This window comes from Neolamprologus brichardi, chromosome 22, assembly GCF_056152115.1.
Source record: "Neolamprologus brichardi isolate AB-2024 chromosome 22, ASM5615211v1, whole genome shotgun sequence".
Lineage (NCBI taxonomy): Eukaryota > Metazoa > Chordata > Actinopteri > Cichliformes > Cichlidae > Neolamprologus > Neolamprologus brichardi.
This window is the reverse complement of record NC_142124.1, coordinates 19,481,990-19,503,954: the sequence shown is the minus strand read 5'-3', so window position 1 is coordinate 19,503,954 and position 21,965 is coordinate 19,481,990. Positions and strand designations below refer to the sequence as shown.

At 38.9% G+C, this 21,965-nt stretch overlaps 2 protein-coding genes across 3 annotated transcripts; one reads left to right on the top strand and one right to left on the bottom strand.

Annotated features, from left to right (window-relative positions):
- The first annotated feature begins 914 nt into the window (after positions 1 to 914).
- LOC102791214 (catenin beta-1-like) lies at positions 915 to 12,009 on the top strand. 2 transcript variants are annotated; one of them, XM_006787712.2, is made up of 17 exons: positions 915 to 1,061; positions 2,041 to 2,090; positions 2,526 to 2,735; positions 3,353 to 3,603; positions 3,713 to 3,951; positions 6,120 to 6,321; positions 6,435 to 6,579; positions 6,739 to 6,842; positions 6,967 to 7,101; positions 7,220 to 7,423; positions 7,534 to 7,692; positions 7,815 to 7,934; positions 8,472 to 8,622; positions 8,714 to 8,835; positions 8,980 to 9,040; positions 10,729 to 10,924; positions 11,053 to 12,009. In XM_006787712.2, the coding sequence occupies exons 2-16, from the start codon at positions 2,078 to 2,080 to the stop codon at positions 10,917 to 10,919; spliced, it is 2,307 nt and encodes a 768-aa protein (XP_006787775.1). In that variant the 5' UTR covers positions 915 to 1,061; positions 2,041 to 2,077; the 3' UTR covers positions 10,920 to 10,924; positions 11,053 to 12,009. The 2 variants fall into 2 exon arrangements, with proteins under 2 accessions (XP_006787775.1, XP_035762344.1); XM_035906451.2 differs by lacking the exon at positions 915 to 1,061 and adding an exon at positions 1,773 to 1,904.
- A 5,382-nt stretch (positions 12,010 to 17,391) lies between these two features.
- Positions 17,392 to 18,813, bottom strand: LOC118453996 (uncharacterized). The gene is made up of 3 exons (XM_035906539.2): positions 18,658 to 18,813; positions 18,110 to 18,205; positions 17,392 to 18,018 (listed from the first exon to the last, which is right to left on the bottom strand). Exons 1-3 carry the CDS (start codon positions 18,811 to 18,813, stop codon positions 17,392 to 17,394), a joined length of 879 nt encoding a protein of 292 aa, XP_035762432.2.
- Between the last annotated feature and the right edge of the window lie 3,152 nt (positions 18,814 to 21,965).

The window sequence follows — 21,965 nt, the reverse complement described above, 5'->3', positions numbered from 1 at the left end:
CATGTGTTCATTTCATATCAACAGCCTCTCTCATTTTATGACTCTTTAATGGGGGGAATTGAGCTCTGCAGTCGATTAACTGTAATTCTTTTGATGCTTGTGTGTATGCAATCCTAAGAAGATTAAGCACAGGCAGGAATGTATTAAAAGCATAAGTGAATGTTTGACTATTAGACTGATACACTGCCTGTGCATACCAAATACATATACAGCTGCCCAGAACAAAATGCACATATTAGCAATGTTCCGATAGTTTCAAAATAATCAAAATATTAAATGATCCTAAGACTTGTAAACCTCATGTATCAGTTCAAGATCACTTAATGCCTCCTGGAAATTACAATGTGGACGATTTAATTATGTAATTATTATAGGAATTTTATATAGCGTGTAGCTGACTCTGTCCCTCCATCCCCTCTCCTATCCACCCTCCTCTTCTTCCATTAACTACTGCAGTCAAGCATTTGCAAAATCCCTCTTTAACTGTATACAGGTGTAGAAAGTGCTAGGACCATGCTTGCCAAAACTGCGACTTAATTCACTGAGTTAAGTAAATGAATGTAGAGTCCTATTAGCGGAAATGTTTGTGCCTTTTTCATTTGCTGCATGTTAATCAAAGCGCTCTGTCATATTAGCACCCGCTGAATCTCATTCCTGTCTAATGAAGGCACCTCGCCTTCCCCTTCACTACCCCACCGCCGCTTACCACATGAAAAACTCTCATTACCTTGCTATAAGACCTAAGAGCCAACACAGTCCTTGTTCTTAAAACGAAAAGACACCACTACCTGGCTATTACGGTAAAACTGTGATTTTTGATGCTACAACTTTGTTTAAATCCGAGGCCCTAGTTTTCCAAGTGCGGAAGAATACTGTATTTCTCCGCTCGCCATCTTGATGTTTGATTGCACTGGCGGAAGCAACATCTTCGGCGGCGCAGCAGCGGGTGTGGTTCGGACTTCTACGGGTGGTTCACCTAGCAGCCCTTCTCCTATTTTCAGCTAAGAGAAAGGGGATTTTTTTTCTCCTGACAAGAACCACGGAGGAGCCGCTCGATTCTGGTAAATATGCTACGCTTATTACCGCTTTTATACAATGTCGTACAGTGCGTCAGGTTATGGTTTAGCAAAGAAAATCGTCTTTGGCTAGGGAGGGGGCTCCGGTGGGGTTTTCTGATTTGGCTGGCAGCACAGCAGGTTTTGTACGGTGGCGCTTGGAACTACTTTTCATACGTCCTGGCTAGCTGTGCTTATCAAATCAGAAATTTAAAAATGGGAGCGTGCTTGAAAGTCGGGATTGTACTAATGGATTTGTTTGTGAAAAATAACGGCTATCAATATTGTTTGCTTCTCAGGACGGCTCATGCGCATTTTTAGCCAGTGGCCAAATTCCTAAACAGTGTTTGTTTATGTTAGCTAACTAGCGGATAGGTTAGCTGCGCACGTTAGGCTAGCATAACGAGCTTTCAAGGTAAGCTAGCCAACCTGTTAGCTAATAGGGGTGGCTAATACACGCTAGTCCTTGAATTGTGTACGAATAAAATATATTTGGTGATTGGTGTGACCATCCATTTAGGGTTTTTTTTCTCGTTTAGTTGTGATTAGCCAGCTTGTTACGCTTGTAGTTGAACCCACCATGAGAGGAGGAGTCATTGAAGTGATTGCGGGGCGGAGGGGGGGGTAGTTTCTCTCATTGGAAACCCAAGCTGCGAGGTCGGAACTTGGCCGTGGTAGGGGGAGGGGGAGAAATATGCCTTTGATGTTCTTTGCCGCTGAATGGTGAATTGTGTTCGTGCTGGCCTGGAAATACCCACCGCTTTACTCACTCGTTTGGAGGTGGAGGCTCGGCATTTCCCCTCAAAGCTAAGATAGCAAACCAAACAAGCATCTCGATCACTTATACAGGTAGAGTGGCTATAATATTGAGTGGTCACTAGAGAAACCCAGAGCTTGACGATTTGGTTTGGTTTGGTTTTGCCAGAAATGAAGTTGAGTTTGAGTTGGTAGTTTTTCTTGAGTGTTCGAAACATTTTTTTTACAGGTATATCTGCTGTGCGGGCTGAGGGCAGGCAAGAACAATGGCTACCCAGTGTAAGTATGGAGAACTGATCATTTTCAAGAGTTTTGTTTTAAGATCTCAGTATAAAGCTCATTTGAGAAAAGGAGAAGCATGACCAGATGTCACGGTATCTTAAATAATTTGTTTTTAGCTTTTTCTTTCATCTAGTTTTGTCTTTCAGTAATGCATCTTAAGTTGGTATGATGAGAAATGTTAAAATTACCAGCAAAATACCCTAGAGTATCACATGTAGAGAGTTTTTTTTTTTTTTTTTTGGTTTCAGTTAAACAAATGTATACTTGTCCATTTTATTTTCCCGCTCTTTATTTTCCTACAACAAACTTCCATAAATAAGGTTGGTGAAAGATCTTATTTGAAAACTATACTTAAAGTTGGTGAAGTAAATATTTATTTTTTCTTATGTATTCCTTCTCGTGTCTCACTTTCTTTGTCCTTTTTTTGCACAGCTGATTTGATGGAGTTGGACATGGCAATAGGTGACAGCAAGGTTGTTGTAAGTCAGTGGCAGCAGCAGTCCTATCTGGACTCAGGCATTCAGTCTGGCGTCACAACCACAGCGCCATCCCTGAGTGGTAAAGGGAACCCAGATGCTGAAGAGGAGGATCCAACTCTTTATGACTGGGAGTTCAACCAGCCTTTCACTCCAGAGGCTACAGGTATGAGATACTAATGTAGGCACAGGAGACAAAATATTATATCCACTCAAATGTTCACTCATTTATACTCATGAAATATGTTAGTCAATATGGTGAATATAAGATAAAATGGAAACATAAAGACAAACAATTTTGAGAAGAGTCAAATTATGGTAAGACGGCTGTAGTGGTCCTGAGTCATAAAGGCTTATCCTGTAGTGAGTGCCAACAGACAATGATTCGAGGAAGGACCAACTACAAGCTCATGCTGTTGCAAGTCTGATTCATGCCAACTACAACTTGGAAATTACAGGACTTAAAGGATTATGAACTGTCTTGGTATCAGATATCAAAGGACACCTTCAGAGGTCTTTTGGTGTCCATGCCTGAGGCTCTGAGCTGGGTTGGTTATGTGGTGTGTACTGTTAGGCACTGATTGGGTTTCGGGTGGTGTTTTTACTCTTGTGTATTGTGAAATTACTACTCTTTTAAAAAATTGATCAGGAATAAATTCATTTAATAAAAATTCATTTAAAATAAAAACGGCATTTCAATTGTACACGATTGAAATGCTAAAAGAAAAACTGTTCTTTATATTTCTGTAGCGTAATTGTATTGTAATTTTCCATTTCTGTCAGACATCGAGGGCTATGCCATGACCCGGGCCCAGCGTGTACGCGCTGCCATGTTCCCTGAGACTTTGGAGGAGGGCATCCAAATCCCACCTACTCAGCTGGATGCAGCCCATCCAACTGCTGTGCAGCGTCTTGCAGAGCCATCGCAAATGCTAAAGCATGCTGTAGTTAACCTCATTAACTATCAAGATGATGCTGAGCTGGCCACTCGTGCGATCCCTGAGCTCACTAAACTGCTTAATGATGAGGACCAGGTATGCGTTACATGTTAATAAAATCAGATGCTGACAAGGTAACTTCTGATATCGTTGTAGTTGGTAGCAATACAGTTGGCATCACTAACAAACATATTCTCTGTCCTAGGTTGTTGTGAATAAAGCAGCTGTAATGGTGCATCAGTTGTCAAAGAAAGAGGCATCTCGCCATGCCCTTATGCGTTCACCACAAATGGTTTCAGCAGTTGTTCGCGCCATGCAAAATAGTGGTGATGTGGAGACTGCTCGTTGTTCTGCTGGCACCTTACACAACCTTTCCCACCATCGAGAGGGTCTCCTTGCTATCTTCAAATCTGGAGGCATCCCTGCCCTGGTCAAGATGCTGAGGTAAGAAATGGGATTTTAGTGACAAAATCAAAATTGTAACATGTGCTGCAGCCAGCCCCTTCAACCTTTAGTACAGATTATGTAATGGAGAATGTCAATGAGACATTTGGTGACTTGAATACAGAACACCTGACTGAAGCAATTTCCACACTTGACACTGCAGTCCTGAACTTTACAGACATTTACAGGTTGAGGTGCATGTGTGAATGCAAATGTAGTGGCATCAGATGTGAGGTCGTTAATCTACTATCTCCCTTGGACAAATTCTGTGCAATGTCCAGTTGTGCAAATGTGAGATTGGTAGAGGCTAGCTAATAGTTTAACAATGAGGTTTTCCATTGTCAAATTAAGTACAGAGCATTTTTCTGTACTTTTATTCCTCTTGAAATTGGGTAAATGTTCAATTCACAGCTAGTAGGTTGTCATTATACTTTTCCTACTTTTCTGCTTGATGTGTCCAACTTGCCTAATTTGATGTTTCTGGCGGTGTTTGCTATATGTGAGAAAAGACACTCTAGGATTGTGTTCCAGTGCCCAGTCCAGGATGTTCAGCATTGTATAGAACATTTCTTTAAATCTTTGGTTGCCCTTTATTATAATTTCCTGCTATTAAGGTATTGGCAAGTGCTTAATTTATCATTTATATAACATTACTCCTACTTAACATGGCATTTATAAATATACATATATTATGACTGATTAATAGCAGCAATTGCTGTATAGTGTACATTAACAGATGGGTAGTACTTGTATGTATCAGTACAATTACATCTGTATTTATAAATTACATTCTAAGGAGAAGTAGTGATATATAAATGATGGATTTAGTGATCCCTAATACCTTACTGATGCTTAATAGTGAGACATTACAAAGTGCTACCCAATGTGCTATGTAGTGCTGCTTTATAGCTTGTAATGTCTGCTTGGTATAGTTTTAGATGATTACTTCAGTCCTGTACGACTAAAGTTATTTGCAGAATATCTTTATTTTAAGATCATCTGTTCTCAGATGCTTGAGCTTTCCGCAGTCTGCTGTGCAAGTCTGTACAATGCAACAGTGTGTTCTGCTGTAAGTCTTATCAATTATGACCAAGCAAATACACTGAAAATGTTGGCACCATTATAATTTTCCATAACTATGTACAGTTCAGCACGCGTACTTTGATGTGGGCTAAACAGATTGACAAATGTTGGTTGTGTTACAATATAGCCAATCCAGACATTCACAACCAGACACATTTCAAAAGAAAAGGTCCTGCAACTCAGTTGAAATGTCTGCCCTCCTTCCTTTCTTTTAGTGTTTGCGTTTCTTCATGAAAAGCCTAAACACACAGCCAAAACAGTTGGATCTCTGGCAAGTTACAGCCTGTTGGATGGCGCACATGTGTTTGAATTTGTTCCTGGAATCATATTACTAATGGTTTAAGTGAAAGATGGAGCAGTACATCAAGAAGAAAGGAACTGCCACCTTTTTGTAAAACCGCTGAATAAACTTGCATATAGGTACCATTTTAAAGTTTTTAGGGCTTTAATGGTTTGACCGTGAAGTTTTTATCCATTTTGCAGTGAGCATTTCTCTGTACTGCTTTTATTGCTCTTGAAATTATGTAAATGTTGCCTTGAGATTGGATGAGAGATGAGAACAGAGAAAGGGAAGAGTGATGTACTGGTTCAGTTCTCTTAAGTATCAGCATTAATTTGCAAATGGCTTTACAGTAGATGTGAGTCCTGATAAAATAATGTTTTTTGTTTTTGTTTTTTTTGCTGAGTCATTTCCAATTGCTAAACTTAACTGGACAATTAATAGGCTTTGGAGACTTAATAAATCTGCTGTTCAATTGCACTATTAATGGTTGTATAATCTTTGGAAGTTATAGTTAAAATAATTTTGATTATTCATAAAATGTGGTCTTGCATCTGTTGCTTATGCAAACAACTCAAAATGTGTAATGGCACTTGGTGTATCTTATTTATTTTTCTTTTTTCTTTTAATTTTTTGTTTTTTATGGGCATCTAAGCCGAGTCATAATGCCCTGTGTATGACAAACTTGCACTCTGTGTGTGTGAATGTGTGGCATGCTTGTTTGCATTTTACTGTTATGTAGATTCTTTGAAGATGAGTCAACTTTTCCATAACTACTTTTTCTTTATTTTCCCCTCCCCTTTAGTTCACCGGTGGACAGTGTTTTGTTCTATGCTATCACCACACTCCACAACCTGTTGTTGCATCAGGAAGGGGCAAAAATGGCAGTGCGCCTAGCTGGAGGATTGCAGAAGATGGTGGCACTGTTGTCCAACACTAATGTCAAGTTCCTGGCCATCACTACTGACTGCCTGCAGATCTTGGCATATGGCAATCAGGAAAGCAAGGTATTGGAGCTCTGACTAATTTATCAACTTGAGTACATTGTCTTCATACTTGTCTGCTGAAACAACCAGCAGTTTGTATGCCAGTATAAACCTAAACTTGTCTTTATTCTTAGCTGATCATTCTGGCCAGCGGTGGACCCCAGGCTCTGGTCAACATCATGAGGACTTTCACATATGAGAAACTGCTGTGGACCACAAGCAGAGTGCTCAAGGTTCTCTCAGTCTGCTCAAGCAACAAGCCTGCCATTGTAGAGGCTGGTATGTATAAAATTAAAAAAAAATTAAAAATGTATGCTGTATTTAAATCCTTGCAGTACAACTGTGGGCATTATTACAGGTCTCACTTGTTTACTGTTGTGCTTTTCTTCAGTGCAGAAGGGCTTCTAATAGTAAAATGTTGTCTGACCTTGTTTGTAGGAGGCATGCAGGCTTTGGGGCTTCATCTGACAGACCCCAGCCAGCGTCTGGTCCAGAACTGCCTCTGGACTCTGAGGAATCTTTCAGATGCTGCCACTAAACAGGTAAACATACAAGGGCCGGCTCCTTAAAAGAATCCCACTTAATGTAACTTTTTGAATAAAACGCATAAATTCAGAGAGTCTACTTTATTTAGATGTCTTTTCTGTCTTGTCCTCTGCTCTCTAGGAGGGGATGGAAGGTCTCTTGGGCACTCTAGTCCAGCTGCTGGGCAGTGATGACATCAATGTCGTAACATGTGCCGCAGGCATCCTCTCCAACCTAACCTGCAACAATTATAGTAACAAACTCATGGTCTGTCAGGTAAGTAAACGCATAGCTTCTTAGAAATTATAAAAAATTCTGTGGTGTGGAAATGAATTTAAAAAAAAAAAAAAAAAAAAAAAAATCTTTATCTGCCACCATCCCCCCCTTATGTTAGGTTGGTGGCATTGAGGCTTTAGTGCGAACAGTACTTCGAGCTGGTGACAGAGAGGACATCACAGAGCCTGCGGTCTGTGCACTTCGTCACCTGACTTCCCGCCATCAGGATGCTGAGATGGCCCAGAATGCTGTTCGCCTTCACTATGGCCTGCCTGTGGTGGTCAAATTGCTGCACCCTCCATCCCACTGGCCTTTAATCAAGGTCGTTATTCCTTTACTTTTACATATTTCCAGATGACTTGTAAAATCACTCTCAGAATTCATGAAAATATATTCCAACTCTAAATATGCCAAATATTCCTTCCCTTATAGGCCACAGTTGGTCTGATTCGCAACCTGGCTCTCTGCCCAGCCAACCACAGTGCTTTGCGGGAGCAAGGCGCTATCCCTCGACTGGTGCAGCTGCTTGTCAGAGCTCATCAGGACACCCAGAGGCGCACTAGCATGGGAGGCAACCAGCAGCAGTTTGTGGTGTGTAACAAGCTAGATGTTTTCTTTATCTGAACATCAAGAATGTGTTAAGGGTTTTTTTTTTCAGGGGGGGTTCCTTTCTCCTTTCTCCTTTTCATCTCATGAAAACTTGAATCATACAGGAGGGTGTGCGCATGGAGGAAATAGTGGAAGGTTGCACAGGAGCTCTGCACATCTTGGCCCGAGATGTGCACAACAGAATCGTCATCAGAGGGCTCAACACCATTCCACTTTTTGTCCAGGTGAGGATAAAACCCCAACTTTCAGTTCCATGCCTAGTGTTTTGTTTTAAGTGTCATGTTTGTGACACTTAAAAATTTCCAAAATACTTATTTTGAACCTGATGCCAGATTTACTTTTTTTTTCTTTTTCTTTAATTTACAAAAAAAAGAAGCTGGGACAGATATATATATATATATATATATATATATATATATATATATATATATATATATATATATATATATATATATATATATATATATATATATATATATATATATATATATATATATATATATATATATATATATATATATATATATATATATATATATATAATTATTTTTTTAACACTTATTGCTATAATCCCTTAGTTCTGTGCAGTTGTATGTTGGGCAAACATCATTTTGAGCAGTGTGATTTCCCCATATAGTCTCATTAGTTTTTTTTTTTTTTTTGTTGTTGTTTTTTTTTTTTTTTTTTTTTTTTGCACCGTTTGTCCACTATTTACACTAATTGTATTAACTATATTGTTCATTGTCTGCTTTTGTTTTCAGTTGCTTTATTCTCCAGTGGAGAATATCCAGCGTGTGGCAGCAGGTGTGCTGTGTGAACTGGCCCAGGATAAAGAAGCTGCTGAGGCAATCGAAGCTGAAGGAGCCACTGCACCTCTCACTGAGCTGCTGCACTCCCGTAATGAGGGAGTTGGTGAGTGTGCAAGGAACAAAATACAAACTGTACACATTTTTGCTAGTGGTAGCTTGAAATCTCTGACTGTTGCTGTGCATTCTTCTTGTAGCAACCTATGCTGCAGCTGTCCTGTTCCGCATGTCTGAGGATAAGCCCCAGGACTACAAGAAACGCCTTTCTGTGGAGCTGACCAGCTCTTTGTTCAGAACTGAGCCTATGGCCTGGAATGATGTACGTGTACATTAATATCTTTAACTTTTGCATTTTCCCCCATTGAAACAAGAAAATGAGGCAATTTATGATCCATTTGCCTTAATCTATTTTGCTGGTTTACCTCAAATTGTACACCTCACTCAATTCTTAATCTTTCTATAGACCGGAGACCTGGGATTGGATATAGGCGCACAGGGAGACCCTCTTGCTTATAGGCAGGATGGTGAGTACTTAAATTTTGTTCATTTATATATGTTTATTTCTTATGTGCAGCTCTGTAAGTTGACTTAAAAGATTAATTGCACAACTTGCTGTGATTAATAGCAAATTTTTTTCTTCCAAAACTTAATCTTATAATTGCAGCATGCATGTGGTGGTGTTAGAAAATGTATTAAACAAAGCTTGATATTCTAAATTCTGTATTGAAATTCTACTTGTACTATTTGCTTAACTAAAAATGTAATGCTTACACAGTATTAGTGCCACTCAAACCTGGACTAAGAAAATTGTTTTTGTTCTTTGTTTGTTTGTTGTAAACGGACCAAAAGCAATATTTAAGATTGCATAATAACTGTTCTTGTAAACAATCAAAAATAATTTAACCCCCCACCCCCCGGTTTCTGTTTTTTTTGCTTTTGTGTAATGCATATATGCTTGAGGTGTGTCAGTAAAATTTGAAGGGCAGAAAAGATAAAGTGCTTTGACAGAAGTTCAAAACAAGATTATTTAAATGCACAATTTAACAAGTGACGCATGACAAAAAAAGCTGATAAGAAACAAGGTGGCCTTAAAGTAGCATGATATTTATCACACATACCCATGCTAGAGTATTGTTTGGACTGCTCATGCTGTTTGCAAATGATACTTAATCTCACTGAGAATTTTAAATAATAATAATAATAATTAAAAAAAAAGGTGTATATAATCTTGATAGGTGGTTGCCCAGCAGGTTGATGGCATCACATCTGGGGAATAAATCAGATGTTATTTTGTATCTACAAAATAAAAATAAATTGCTTTTATAAGGTGTTACTGGTGCATAAATGCTTAAATTGGTCATTTTATCCCATTGCAGGGTCCTTGCTGGGCAGCATGATGCTGTAATATTTGATAGTTATAACTTGTGTTTGCTCAGCTCCTGATCTAACAAGAGTTGGTGGACAAAGAAATACATTTTTAATGTATTATAAGATTTGCTTATGTCGCACAGTGCCATTTAACCACATCTACCAAATCGTGTTAAATAAGTTGTATAAAAGAGGGACGTGGCCTCTGTGATGTCAGCCGCTGGTTTGTTAAGCCCCACTCTGCAGTAACTGAGTATTTATGCAATTGCCAGGTGATAATTGAGGGTTATATCTGACTAAAGCTGCACAGTCTGCACTTTTCAGACCAGGGAGCAACATAGGTCCTATGATGCTATCTGTGGTTAAATCGCCTTATAACTAAATAGTGTAACACAAACCTTAAATTAGTGTTTCACATTTTAGCTGTTAAAATCTGCTTTGACATGAGTGGGGAAACGAGGGGCTACCTTTAATTTGAGCCCTCTGTGACTAGTAAGTGTGCCTGGCACTGATCAGTCTTCAAAGTAAACAAGACACTATCAAGAACTTAATTGTTACTGCACTAATATTTAGATTTTTGGTTTGCAGACACTGCATAGAGGCTTTTATTAATTTGAAGTGTGACTATACACCACAACCCACAATTTTTTATTTTCATTTATTTAATTTTTTTTAATGATCAAAATAATTTGTGCATCACTTCATCATTTGTTCAAGATCACATGCTGATATTTACCACTGTTGGCTGTTCATTTTGCTGTTTAAGAGTAAAACGACTAAACTGCAGTGTGTTTATACTTTGGACCCTTTATCACTTACTGTACTTTTCTCTTTTGCTTTTCAGATGCAGCCTACCGGGCCTACCCACCAGCTTACGGTCAGGACACCCTGTTAGACCCTATGATGGAAGGTGCCGACTACCATGCTGACACTCTGCCCGACCTGGGTCACCACACTGATCCATTGCCAGACCTCGGCCACACCCAGGACCTAATGGACAGCAACCAGCTGGCCTGGTTTGACACAGACCTGTAGAATTGGTAAGATGGACTTGATTATCAGTTAGTAGTAATGCTTTTTCTTTCTCATATCACCAGCACGATATTAATGGATCATCTTTGTCCTATGCTTCTTCCTTTTTTTTTCTTCTTCTTTTTTTTTTTTGCAGTTGTATTCTGATAGAACCTGCATTGTGATTGGCCTGTATTTTCTGAAGCAGCATTATGATTGGCCTGTGTGTTAAAGGTAAAGAGAGGAGAAGGGGTATTAGAAAGTGCCTGACACAAGAAAACTAAGATGGTTGCCACAGGAATGTTTAAGCAAGTTGAAAGTGTGTGTGGGGGGGGGGAGAGAAGGGTTAAAGGATCAGATGTGGAATCACTCATTGGAGGTCTTGGAGCAGGTTACCATTATGGATGAGTGCAACAGAGATGGATCTTAAAGTTTGAAACACAATTGTTTTAGCCTTGCCTGTATTATCAGTTTTTTTTTTGTTTCTATTTTTCTTATACATTTTTTTATTTCTTTTTTTTTTTTCTTTTTTGTATTACTCGTTCAGTTATGGTACTGACCCAGCTTGCCTTCACTAGCCATTTTCATTTCCTTTTCAATGCTAATCATTTGTAATTTTTTTTTTTTAAACGTATATTACATGTAGTGTTAAGTTATAGTGATATTATACAATGTTCCTTTGGTTTATGGTCGAATGTGTAGAACACTAATAATCAGTTGAATTGTACTCTGACTTAAAGTGTAACATTGTGTAGTTTTTTTTATAATCTCGAAAATGGAGAATTATGCATTCTTTATGTGCTTGTTTAAGCATAAAATATGTCGGTGTCACAAATGTTCTAAAGAGGGATGCGGGTGAAATTGAGGGTGGGTTGGGGATAAATTTAGAGACAAGTGTTTTATATACAGTATCACTGGTAGGTTAACAACTATTTTGTATGCTATCATTGGTTGTCTGATAGAAAAGTTTAACGCTATCGTTGGTGGTCTTATAAAACCTGGTTTTATGTGCTATCAAAGGTAGCTAGGTTGATGAACAGTTGTAGTCCTGCTGTGCTTATTTTGGAGACGAGGTTGTGACACGGCTGAACAATAAAATGACATTTTATTTCAACTGGTGTCTGTTCAGTTTCTTTACTTAGAAAGTTTAGATCATCATGTTTTTTGTCAATTGTTAAGGCTACCATCGTCAAATGATGTCCGTTGGATAATCACAGTAATCAGCACTTATTTGCAAATGTGATGTTTTCTTTTTTTTTTTTAAATGCAGATGTGCAAATGTCTGGCCCACATTGAATTTAAAGGTGTACTATGTTATAAGCAGTACTGTAGATTATCAAAAATCAAGTTTAAATGCACATTTGTAAGAATTGAGGCTATTACCCTACTGTAGTATTAGCGGTTGCTAATATTGTTGGTTAAAGATGGTCCCTTTTTCATTAAATTAGCTGAAATGAAGTTTGTTTGGGGTTTTTTTTTTTTTTTGTTTTTTTTGTTGGTTTGTTTGTTTTTTGTTTTGGATGGGGCAGAATTTGGCATTTGCTGCGACGCCCAGACATTTAAGCTGGTGTTGCTTGCATGATTGCTCTAACAACGTTTAATAGAAATGGAATTAAACCTTTTTAAGGCAGGATTATATATCTGCATGTTGTGCTGAAATAAAGAAATACTTTGAAGTGGTGGAAATTAAATGTTTTCCTCTTTGAAAAAATAAATAAAAATGTTAATGCGCTGTAGAGGATAGTTTGTGCAAATCAAATGTGGACAACTGCTTTGGTATGTGAATTTTATTTATTTTCCTCTTGTGCATTTCACTTGTTAGTTGGTATATAACACAATTGATGAGCTCATGTTGTCAGTCTGTAAAAGCAGCCCTCGCATATATTAAACAACAAAGGTAGGACAGTTATCACAATCTTTTCACATGCAGCCAACAATTTTGTAAGAGCACCGATGAGTTGAAAAGCAAAGAAAGCCAAAGTATCAATATAAACTGGTCACAGAGTAAGATGTGACAAAGCCCTGCTCAGTGAGCAGTTTAAGGTGGATTATGGAGGAAAGATGTTTGAAGTTCACTTCTCAATAGGAAGGGTGATGCTTTCTGTGAGCTTTTGACACTGAAGAAAACTAACAAAGGAGTGACTTAATGGTCTGCTTTAGTGGTTTGAACATAGTGCATTATTCTTTAACAACTATGCCTGTTATACTCTGACTTTTAAAGTCAGTGTTTTTAAGTCTGTCTTTACAAACCCTGAAGTAACCAAACATTGAATTGAAATTGTATTGTAATGTGTATTCCATGTTAATGGAAATGTACTGATAGTGAGAACGGTCTGAATCCTTGGGTGGGGTCATCTACATAATCAAAGGCTTAACTTCTGAAGGGGCAGCTGTGCTAAAGCTCCAACGCCCAAAAACGGGAAGAACCCAATCTACATATCAAATGTGCCCCTAGACAAAGCATGTATATACTGACTGCATTACCTAAAACTGGACAGATTATAAAGTTCCACTATATGTTTAATTCATAGTTCTCTCTTGCGAAAGCTTAACTTTATTTATGTAGTGCACATTTTCCTCATGAATTACATTTCAGCTGCAAAAATGTTCTCTATTATGTTACATTCCACTGATAAAAAAATGACAGTGGGCATCTTTTTAAATCATGAACACCAAGATAGCTCACTTGTACTTCCTGACCTCAGGTTTGCTCAGGTACTATGTGGCAGTAACAACCCAAAAAATCAGCTATAGGGTTTATTGCAGAGTTGTTAACCCTGTAACAATAATAGATCTAGTCAAGTGGCTCATAATGGCTTTGTCACTTGTTTTGTTTCTGTTAAATGTTGATGCATTTTTTTAAACCACCACACTGGCTTTTTCCAACGTGCATATTAAGTAAATATAAAATATGAACAGAACAGAGACTTGTTCTTTTATAGTTAATGGAGGTGGAACTCCAATCACATCATTTCTATTTACAAATAACTTAAATTGACAAAAAAAAAATGTTGAGCCATCTCCAAGCTTTAATATTCCCCTGTTGTTCCAAAGGACATAAGCACAGTTTACTGCATAAGGTCCACATCAGGACACTGAGCAAGGTTGTAATTGCAGTACTCTGTGGGATTACACTCTTCAAGAAACATGATGCAGATAAGGAAGTTTGGAGCTCTGGTGTATCAGCTAAGTCTGCTCAGAGAGAGCACCCCCACTACCTGGAAGCCTTCCAAAATGCTGCAGGCTCGATGCAAACTTTAACTCTGGTGGGAGTTAAAAGAAACTTTTAATTATCTCAGTTATCTTTAAGAACTATTTTAAAGCTTTCATTTTCAGTCTGGTATTTTGTAGTAGACAAGATGAAGCTCTGATAATGCGTCTTAGAGTCTCTATCTATTTTTTTATACTATATTAACTCTTATTTAAACTGCTTAAAAAACAACAACAACAACAAAACCAAGACCCGGTTGTATTAGCTGAAGTATACTAGATCCCCCCCCCCAGGTATAGTGCTCCCAAAAATCACTGGAGAGAGCTGTGGGAAACTTGACTCCAGTCACTCCTAGTCAGATCACAGCAAAGATCACAGCATTGTTACTTCAAAGCAAGCTCTGTTCGAGGCCCACACACAGACAAGTCGGGGCAGCGTGGCACTTCATCTGGGACTCTGAGGAGCCTCTACTCCTTCAAACTTCAGCCGGGAAAGTTTGCTGAGGGAATAAGTGAACCTTATATATAAGTGAACAAGTGAATAAGTGAACCTTATTCCCTCAGCAGATGGAAGGACACAACAAGGAACCCATTGCTGTGAAGCTGTGGAGCCCACCAAGGGGACGCCTGTGCCCGGACCTCTCCCCCTCCATTGCCCTCTGCATTTCTCCAACCCACACACAGCAGTTACATCTGAAAATTTGCTAAAAGTAATAAGTAGCTCTCTGATTATATAAGTCAGTTTCATCCAGTGTAATACAACAAGTTAACACTTTCATATATTCCTAAAAGATACCTCAATTTTTCTCCACAATTTGACAATCATCCTTGTGGCCTTCAGGAGTCCAAAGTCAATTCAGTCATTCAGACTAGAGTGTTTTTGCACCACAAACCGGTTTATGTCCGACAATACTTTCAGGGACCGGCCTTTTAGGTGTCGCGGTTAAATACAACAAAATAAAACCAGTACTGGTGATACCAAGATAGATAAAACCTGTCTTTGGATCAATAAATATTTCTTCTTTATTAAAAAATAGTATGGTTATTTCATTTTGTTAGTTAGTTTTGGGCTTAAAAAGTGTGAGTATACCAGCGTTATCCAACTTCAAACACACACAAAAGGTCCTTTTTTAAGTATTGAGTACCAAAAAGAGTTAAAGAAATAATCAGTAAATAATTATTTAGATTTGTTATTGATGAATAGAATTGGAAATAAGTTATCAAATATTGTAAAAATGAAATTAATTCATATTTAATCATTTCTATATTTAATTAGTTATTTTCAATTTTAATTTATTAATGGCACATTTAGTATTTAATGATGTATTTATTTCTATTCTTTTGGCACTTGTGGCCCTCCATACTGTTCACGCCTGCACTCAGCCCACTTTGATGGACCAACTCTGAGCCGCTAATCAGCCAGTCTGTCATCATTGACTAATGCCTGGTTCCTGCTGTGTCTCCTCTCTTGAGTCTTGTAATCAGTCTAAATCCTTGTGATGTCTGTTTTCAAAAAAATAAAATTTGGGGGTGGGGTGCATGTTGTCACTCTGTCAGCAAAATAAAAGGATTTATAATAAAGTATCCTGAGAAGCCTAAGATATTGTGTACTTTTTTCCTGCATTTTAAAGTGTAGTCATAAGCACACCTTCCAGGTATCCGTGATGCAGAGAGTCAAGGTCAAAGGTATAACTTTAGGAGGAAGTATGTGAATTGTGCATGCTGTATAGAGAAGCTGAAATATGTAATAATGATAAAGAGTGAGGGAATTGCAGACATAAACACTAAAGAGACTAAAGCATCGTGGGTAATTGTTAGTACAGAGTTGCTGTACTAACTAGCTGCTGTGTGGATTTGTGAAATAAGGGGCGCGGGCTCTGGGGAAGACACGGGGCTCAGGGTACACAGGTATCCTCTTGAGACTCTGGATTAGCTGAACCCCTGCTGTGTAGACAAAGATTTTCCACTTATAGTCTGCAGGAGGAAAGGCCAGGAGACTCTTCCCTTTGTTGGGACCTGTGTGTAGGATGCATAAGGCTGCTGCTCCACTCTGAGGGGAACACTGGAGCGAGGACAAGCTCTGGTGTCCTGAGCAGAGTCGTTGGAGAAAAGGACCACTGAACTGAACAGATAGCTCTGGGGGTCCAGAGAGTTGAGAGCTTAGTGGTGCTGCAATGGTTAGCAGAAGAATGATGCATGTGTGGCCCTGCCAAGAGGTGACTTCTTTTTTTAAATGAAGACAAACACTGCATTTGGAAATCTCCAGTTGCTGTTACAAGCAGCTTTATTAACTATGCAAAAAAATATCAATGAATTAAAAAAAAAAAACAACAACAAACAAAAAAACCCAACAAAAAACACATGTTGGTTCGACTAAAAAGTTCAGTTAAGAAACAAGGAGACTGACAGAGGTTGCAGCACAGTGTGGAGCACTATTCAGTTACTCTAATTCTGTGATCCCACTCTACTGCACACAATTCAGCTACTTCATTTACTTCAGTACTACTCCCAGAGAAGCTACCAGGTAACCTACAAGGGACAGCAGGACCAGGGTTAAAATATCACTGACACAATCACTAAAATAACACAGAAAAAAAAGAAAAAGAAACAGTTAAAAAAAAAAATCCAGTGTCACTATAGGTGATTAACTATCAGTTAATGAAGAACAAAAAAATATAGTAACACAACATAGTATTTACAATACAGTAAAATATGCCCGCTACCACAATGTCCAGCTAGCTTATCCTGCCTTTTCCTGAGAATTGTACCCACAATCCTCTGCATCAGGTTCACATACATCAAGAGAGGCAGAGTTCAGGGCACAATCTTGGGCACAAAAATGTGATGATGATTTCATAAGGGCAGAAAGATCTAAACATAGACAGGAGCAGTTCAAAGGATTTTTTACAACATGAAAATTTGGCAAAGGGGTTACCTTCAGAGCTACAAGGCTCACGGGTGATGGGGCTGGCAGGAAAGAAATCCAAGGTTTCTGAATCAAAGTCGAATTAAGTCAAAGTGGGTACTGGGTAAATCCTACTGAGCAGACAACACACCGGGAGCTCCCTGGAGACGAGACATTGCCTTTTTTCTGTGCCTGTCCTAGCTTCAAACGTGACCGCTGGAGAGGGCAGAACAACCTAGTGAAAATCAAGGGGACAAACGGTTTCTTAACTATTCCAGGTGAGTGGTTTTCTGGTAACCGCAAATCCAAAGGCATCTACAAATGACTGAGCACACAAGAGGAAAGATGTAGGGAGGGAGAAACAGAGGGTGGGGAGAAGGATTACAACCAAAAACCTCGAGCATCATGCATGAATGCTGGTACAGATGTTGCATAACTGCCATGTGGGGTGGCGTAATAAGAGGCACTGGGTCTGGGGAAGACTGTGGGCTCAGGGTAAGTAGGTATCGGCTTGATGGGGTGAACAGCTCCACATCCAAAATAACCTCTGCCATCGGCTAAGTAGATGGGGGAAGTTACAGCTGCAGTTTTTAGGGTGAGAGGCCCCTCAGAGTCCCCGCTGAAGCTTCTCTTTGTTCCAGCTTGTTTGGACGGTGTATAATAAGGCGACTGTTTCACTCTGAGAGGAACACCAGAGAGAGGAGAAGCTCTGGGGTTCTGAGCAGAGTGTTCATCAGTTTTTAGGAGGGAATCAATGGAGAAAGGACCTCTGAACTTCACCTCATGCTGGATACGAACAGATCTGCGAGCTTCAAGTTCATGGGAGCTGGGAGTTGCGCAATGCTGCGATTGTTTGCTCCGGTTCTCCTTTTGCATCTTGCAGGCCAGATCGGGGAAGAGCTGCAGGATGCCTCCGAAGTGCCGACGTCTCATCTTCGCTGTGATCTGAGTCAAGTCCAACTTCCAGTAGTTTCTCTTACTATTGAGTGAATATGGCACAATTGGAACCTGAAAAAAAAAAAATCTCAGTCAACTGAACAGAAACTTCCTTCTTGAAGTAGTTCTTACAACATCATTTATTAAATATGTAAAATCTTACCTTGACAAAACATTTGTTTGTTGATAAACAAACTCTGACGTTGTTCTCAATAGATTTTCGATCCTCAGAGAAGAACAGGGTCAGCTTGTCCATCAGCTGCACATACACCACAATGCAAGTTAGTGCTTGACATGTGAAAGACATTACTGTTGAGCATAGCAATTTCAAATCCCCACTATCGTATTTTTTTAGATTCTCCTAATGAGGTATTTAGAGAAAAAAAAAAGACCCTTCCTGTCTGACTGATTGGGAGGAAAAAAAAGCCAATCCACGACCTCTTGTCTGTTTTATTTACATGCAGCTTTATTTCTACTCTTTGCCTATTTCCAGTTCTACTTTCATTTTGAAGCAAACAAATTTCTGGTCTAGTTTCTTGCCATTGCACTCTCTTTTTTTATAGCATTTCCTTCTGCTGGTTGCAAGCAACCACCCTTCTGTTTCCTGTTTACATCAGCACACACAGGCAGTGTACAGCAGCAATCAACATGATAGCAAAGAAAAAAAGGTTGCAGAGTGCAAATAGCTTTGTAATTCTGAATCTTTGTTACCTGAGTAAAGGTGAGCATCTTGTCTGGAGCATCATGAAGAACAATGGCAATCTTAGCCAGGTAGGTGGTGGTGTTGCTGAGCAGAGCCATCTGAGCACTGCTGGCTGGATCCGAGAGAGACAACGGAGTGCCCAAGTTCCCTGTCTGGTTCTCCATCTCGTTTGCTGGAGAGTAAAGCGCTGCACAGGAGAGTGTTGTCGCAGTCCTCACTTGGTGATGATGTGTACCTGAAGTGGTCAGCCCAGGCTATATGTCTCGCTGGAACAATTCATTAGGGCGTTCCTGACGATCGCCTTTTCATGTGAAGACGAGTCGTTAATGTTGGAGGTGCAGCCACTGCGGGAATCCTAAATGTGAATAAAGCCATCAGGATGTCCATGTTCATGCTTTAGGAGATTTCTTAATTTTCTTACTGATTTGAGGCCTTCTTGTTCAAGACATCAAGTAGAGACTGTCTATGATGAATGTTTGAATAATCAAAGTTTGCTGAAGACTACATCTTTAGAGGCTTAAACAACCCTCCTCGTTAACAAATATAAAGACCGAGGCTGTGTGGGTGAGGTGATATCATTGTCACTTCATTAGTTAAAATGGCTCACTATCACAAACAGTGTGTCTAATTTGAATGTGACTAGAAAGAGTCTGAACTTACATTCCAGCGGTTTACGACTCGGGTGGGAAGAAATTCTGGGCCTCAGTGCACTCAAAAGATTTCTTCAGCACTAACACAGTTTTTATTTCTACATGAATTCATGTTAGATGACAAAGATTATGTTAATGCTATTAAATAACCTTTCTTAATACTAATAATTATAACAGTCATCTGCTTATCCCTATTGTCACTTTGTGAGAGGGGTGGTACTTCCAGGGCAGTTTCCATACCTTTACAGAATCAAGACAAGGAGACGACAACATTTCACACTTCCAGTGACGCAAATTTTGAATGAACAAATAACCTATTATGCATGTCAACACAACAGACTGCCTTAAGGTTTTAACCCGGCAACAGTGCTAAATGGTGCACTGCTGTGCAATCCATTCAATTTATTATCATAGACATTTAGAATATTATCTAATATATTTCTCTCTCCTCCTGTCATTGTCCCCAAACCCCATCACCATAGAGACTACACCATAGAAACAAAAGAAAGGCAAAACAAATTAAACATTCAAAATTCACAAAGAAAGACTCATAATACCCCGAACTACACCTAAATAAATTAAAGGTGGAGTATTAAACATTATGTCACAGTCAGTGGATGCAGACTGTGTGGAGTGGAGAATCAAAAAGTGTAGAAACAAACTTAACATTAACTGAAAGCGAGCCATTTATTGAAGGCTGGTTTTAGCTGCATGAAACAAGACGCAAAGGCAAAACTAAACACTTAGTTCACCCAGTTTAGGTTAAGGCTAAACATAAAAAACCTTGAACATGAACATGGAAATCCTGACATGAAAAACCTGAAATGTGAAGACTTAGCATGAGTACGTGAAAACCCCGGAGAGCATGGCAGAATAGCAGGACAAACAGACAAGGACTGAATAACACACAGACTAAATACACACATTTAGGTGATCAGGGGAAGTGGAAACACACGGTGGAAACAGCTGATTAGCTTGAACATAATGACGCCACAGTGGAAGTGAAACTAGAAACTGAACATGGAAACACCAGACTCTTCACAGTAAAACAGGAAACATAATGAGACGCAGACATGAAACACATGGCAGACTAAAACATGCAGACTTAACATGACAAACTGACGAGGAACACGCACACTATAAACACACAGAGAAAAAAAAACGGTACTGGAGATGAGACAGACATAACCAAAACAGAACATAGCTGCGGAAAAACACACATGATGGGCGGAAATGAGCACGAGGGAAAACATGAAAACAAGAGGAGAAGATGGGAGACAACGACATTACTGAAACACATGAAGGGCACAGAAGACATAAACACAAGGGGTGAAGACACAAGGAGAATCTAATAGATAATAAACTATAACAGGGGAAGGCAGGCAAAATAGAAATGAGCTTAGATTACTAAATGAGACTTAAACATAAACAATGAATATCAAAATATAAGAAAATGTAATACACTGGGTCAAATGACCCAGGACCGTGACACAGTCTAAGTTTGTGTTAATATGATTTAATAATTGATCAACACAGTGATTTACTTGGCCTTTCAGAGACTTTGTAATAGCTGGATGAATATATGTTAGTTGAAATTAATCAACACCCCCGAGTTACCCAAGTTATACTATCAGCATCCTGGACGTGCAGGCTGAGGAGGAGTAGCAGCAACCTTTCACTCCATCTTATTAATTAACCAAAGACACAGTTTTAATTCATTCATTAATTCATTCTCAACTCTAATAACTACTGATACTTACTTCACTTTCTCTTTGATCAATTTCCCTCTAAACCACCAGTGTGCTTTCTCGATGCCATTCCTACAAGACGTCTCAAAGAGGTTTCACCATTAATTAATGCTTTAGTTTTAAGTATGATTGATCTATCTTTATTAACAGGCTATGCACCACACGCTTTTAAAGTAGTGGGAAATAAAAATCTTGCACTCGATCCAAAATCTTTATTTCAAAAATTCTTCAAAGAGTAGATGTCAGACAGTTAACGGATTATTTGCATTTAAATACATCACTGGACAGAAACAGCACTAATAAAGGTTACAAATTATATTCTTATGGGCTTTAACAGTGGACTCAGCTTTGTGCTTGTCCTGTTAGACCTCAGTGCAGCACTCGATTCCACCAATCACAAAGATTTGGCGCAGAGATTAGGTGTTAAAAGAAATGCGGTAGTCACAGAGTTCCCCAGAGTTTTGTTCTTTTTAGTTTCTTTCTGTTATTGCTATAATAAATAAAGCTACATTTAATTGAATATGGTAAAAGTAGCTTCTGGATAAAAAATTTTCACCTAAATTCTGATGTAAATTCAGTGTATATTTATTCAAATTAACCACAACCAGCGCCTTGGCTGGGTTGCGTGGACAAGGATGTACGACTATGAAATACCTGAAACAATGACCTCAGGTTATACCAGTGAAGATGACTCTGTGTTAAAACCTTCTTTATTATTAATAAAGGAATAACTCTAAGAAATGTCGTGAATTAGTCAGCTGAGAATTTGCACTTTTTTACTAGTAGAAACCCTTTTTTTATTGCTCTTTCACAACAGAAGGACATATTTTATTGCCTCTTATTGTTTCTGCCAATGCTTCAGTCCCTCTCTGAATGTAACTGGCTGTATCAGAATTGGTCTGTGTATGCTGCTGTCCC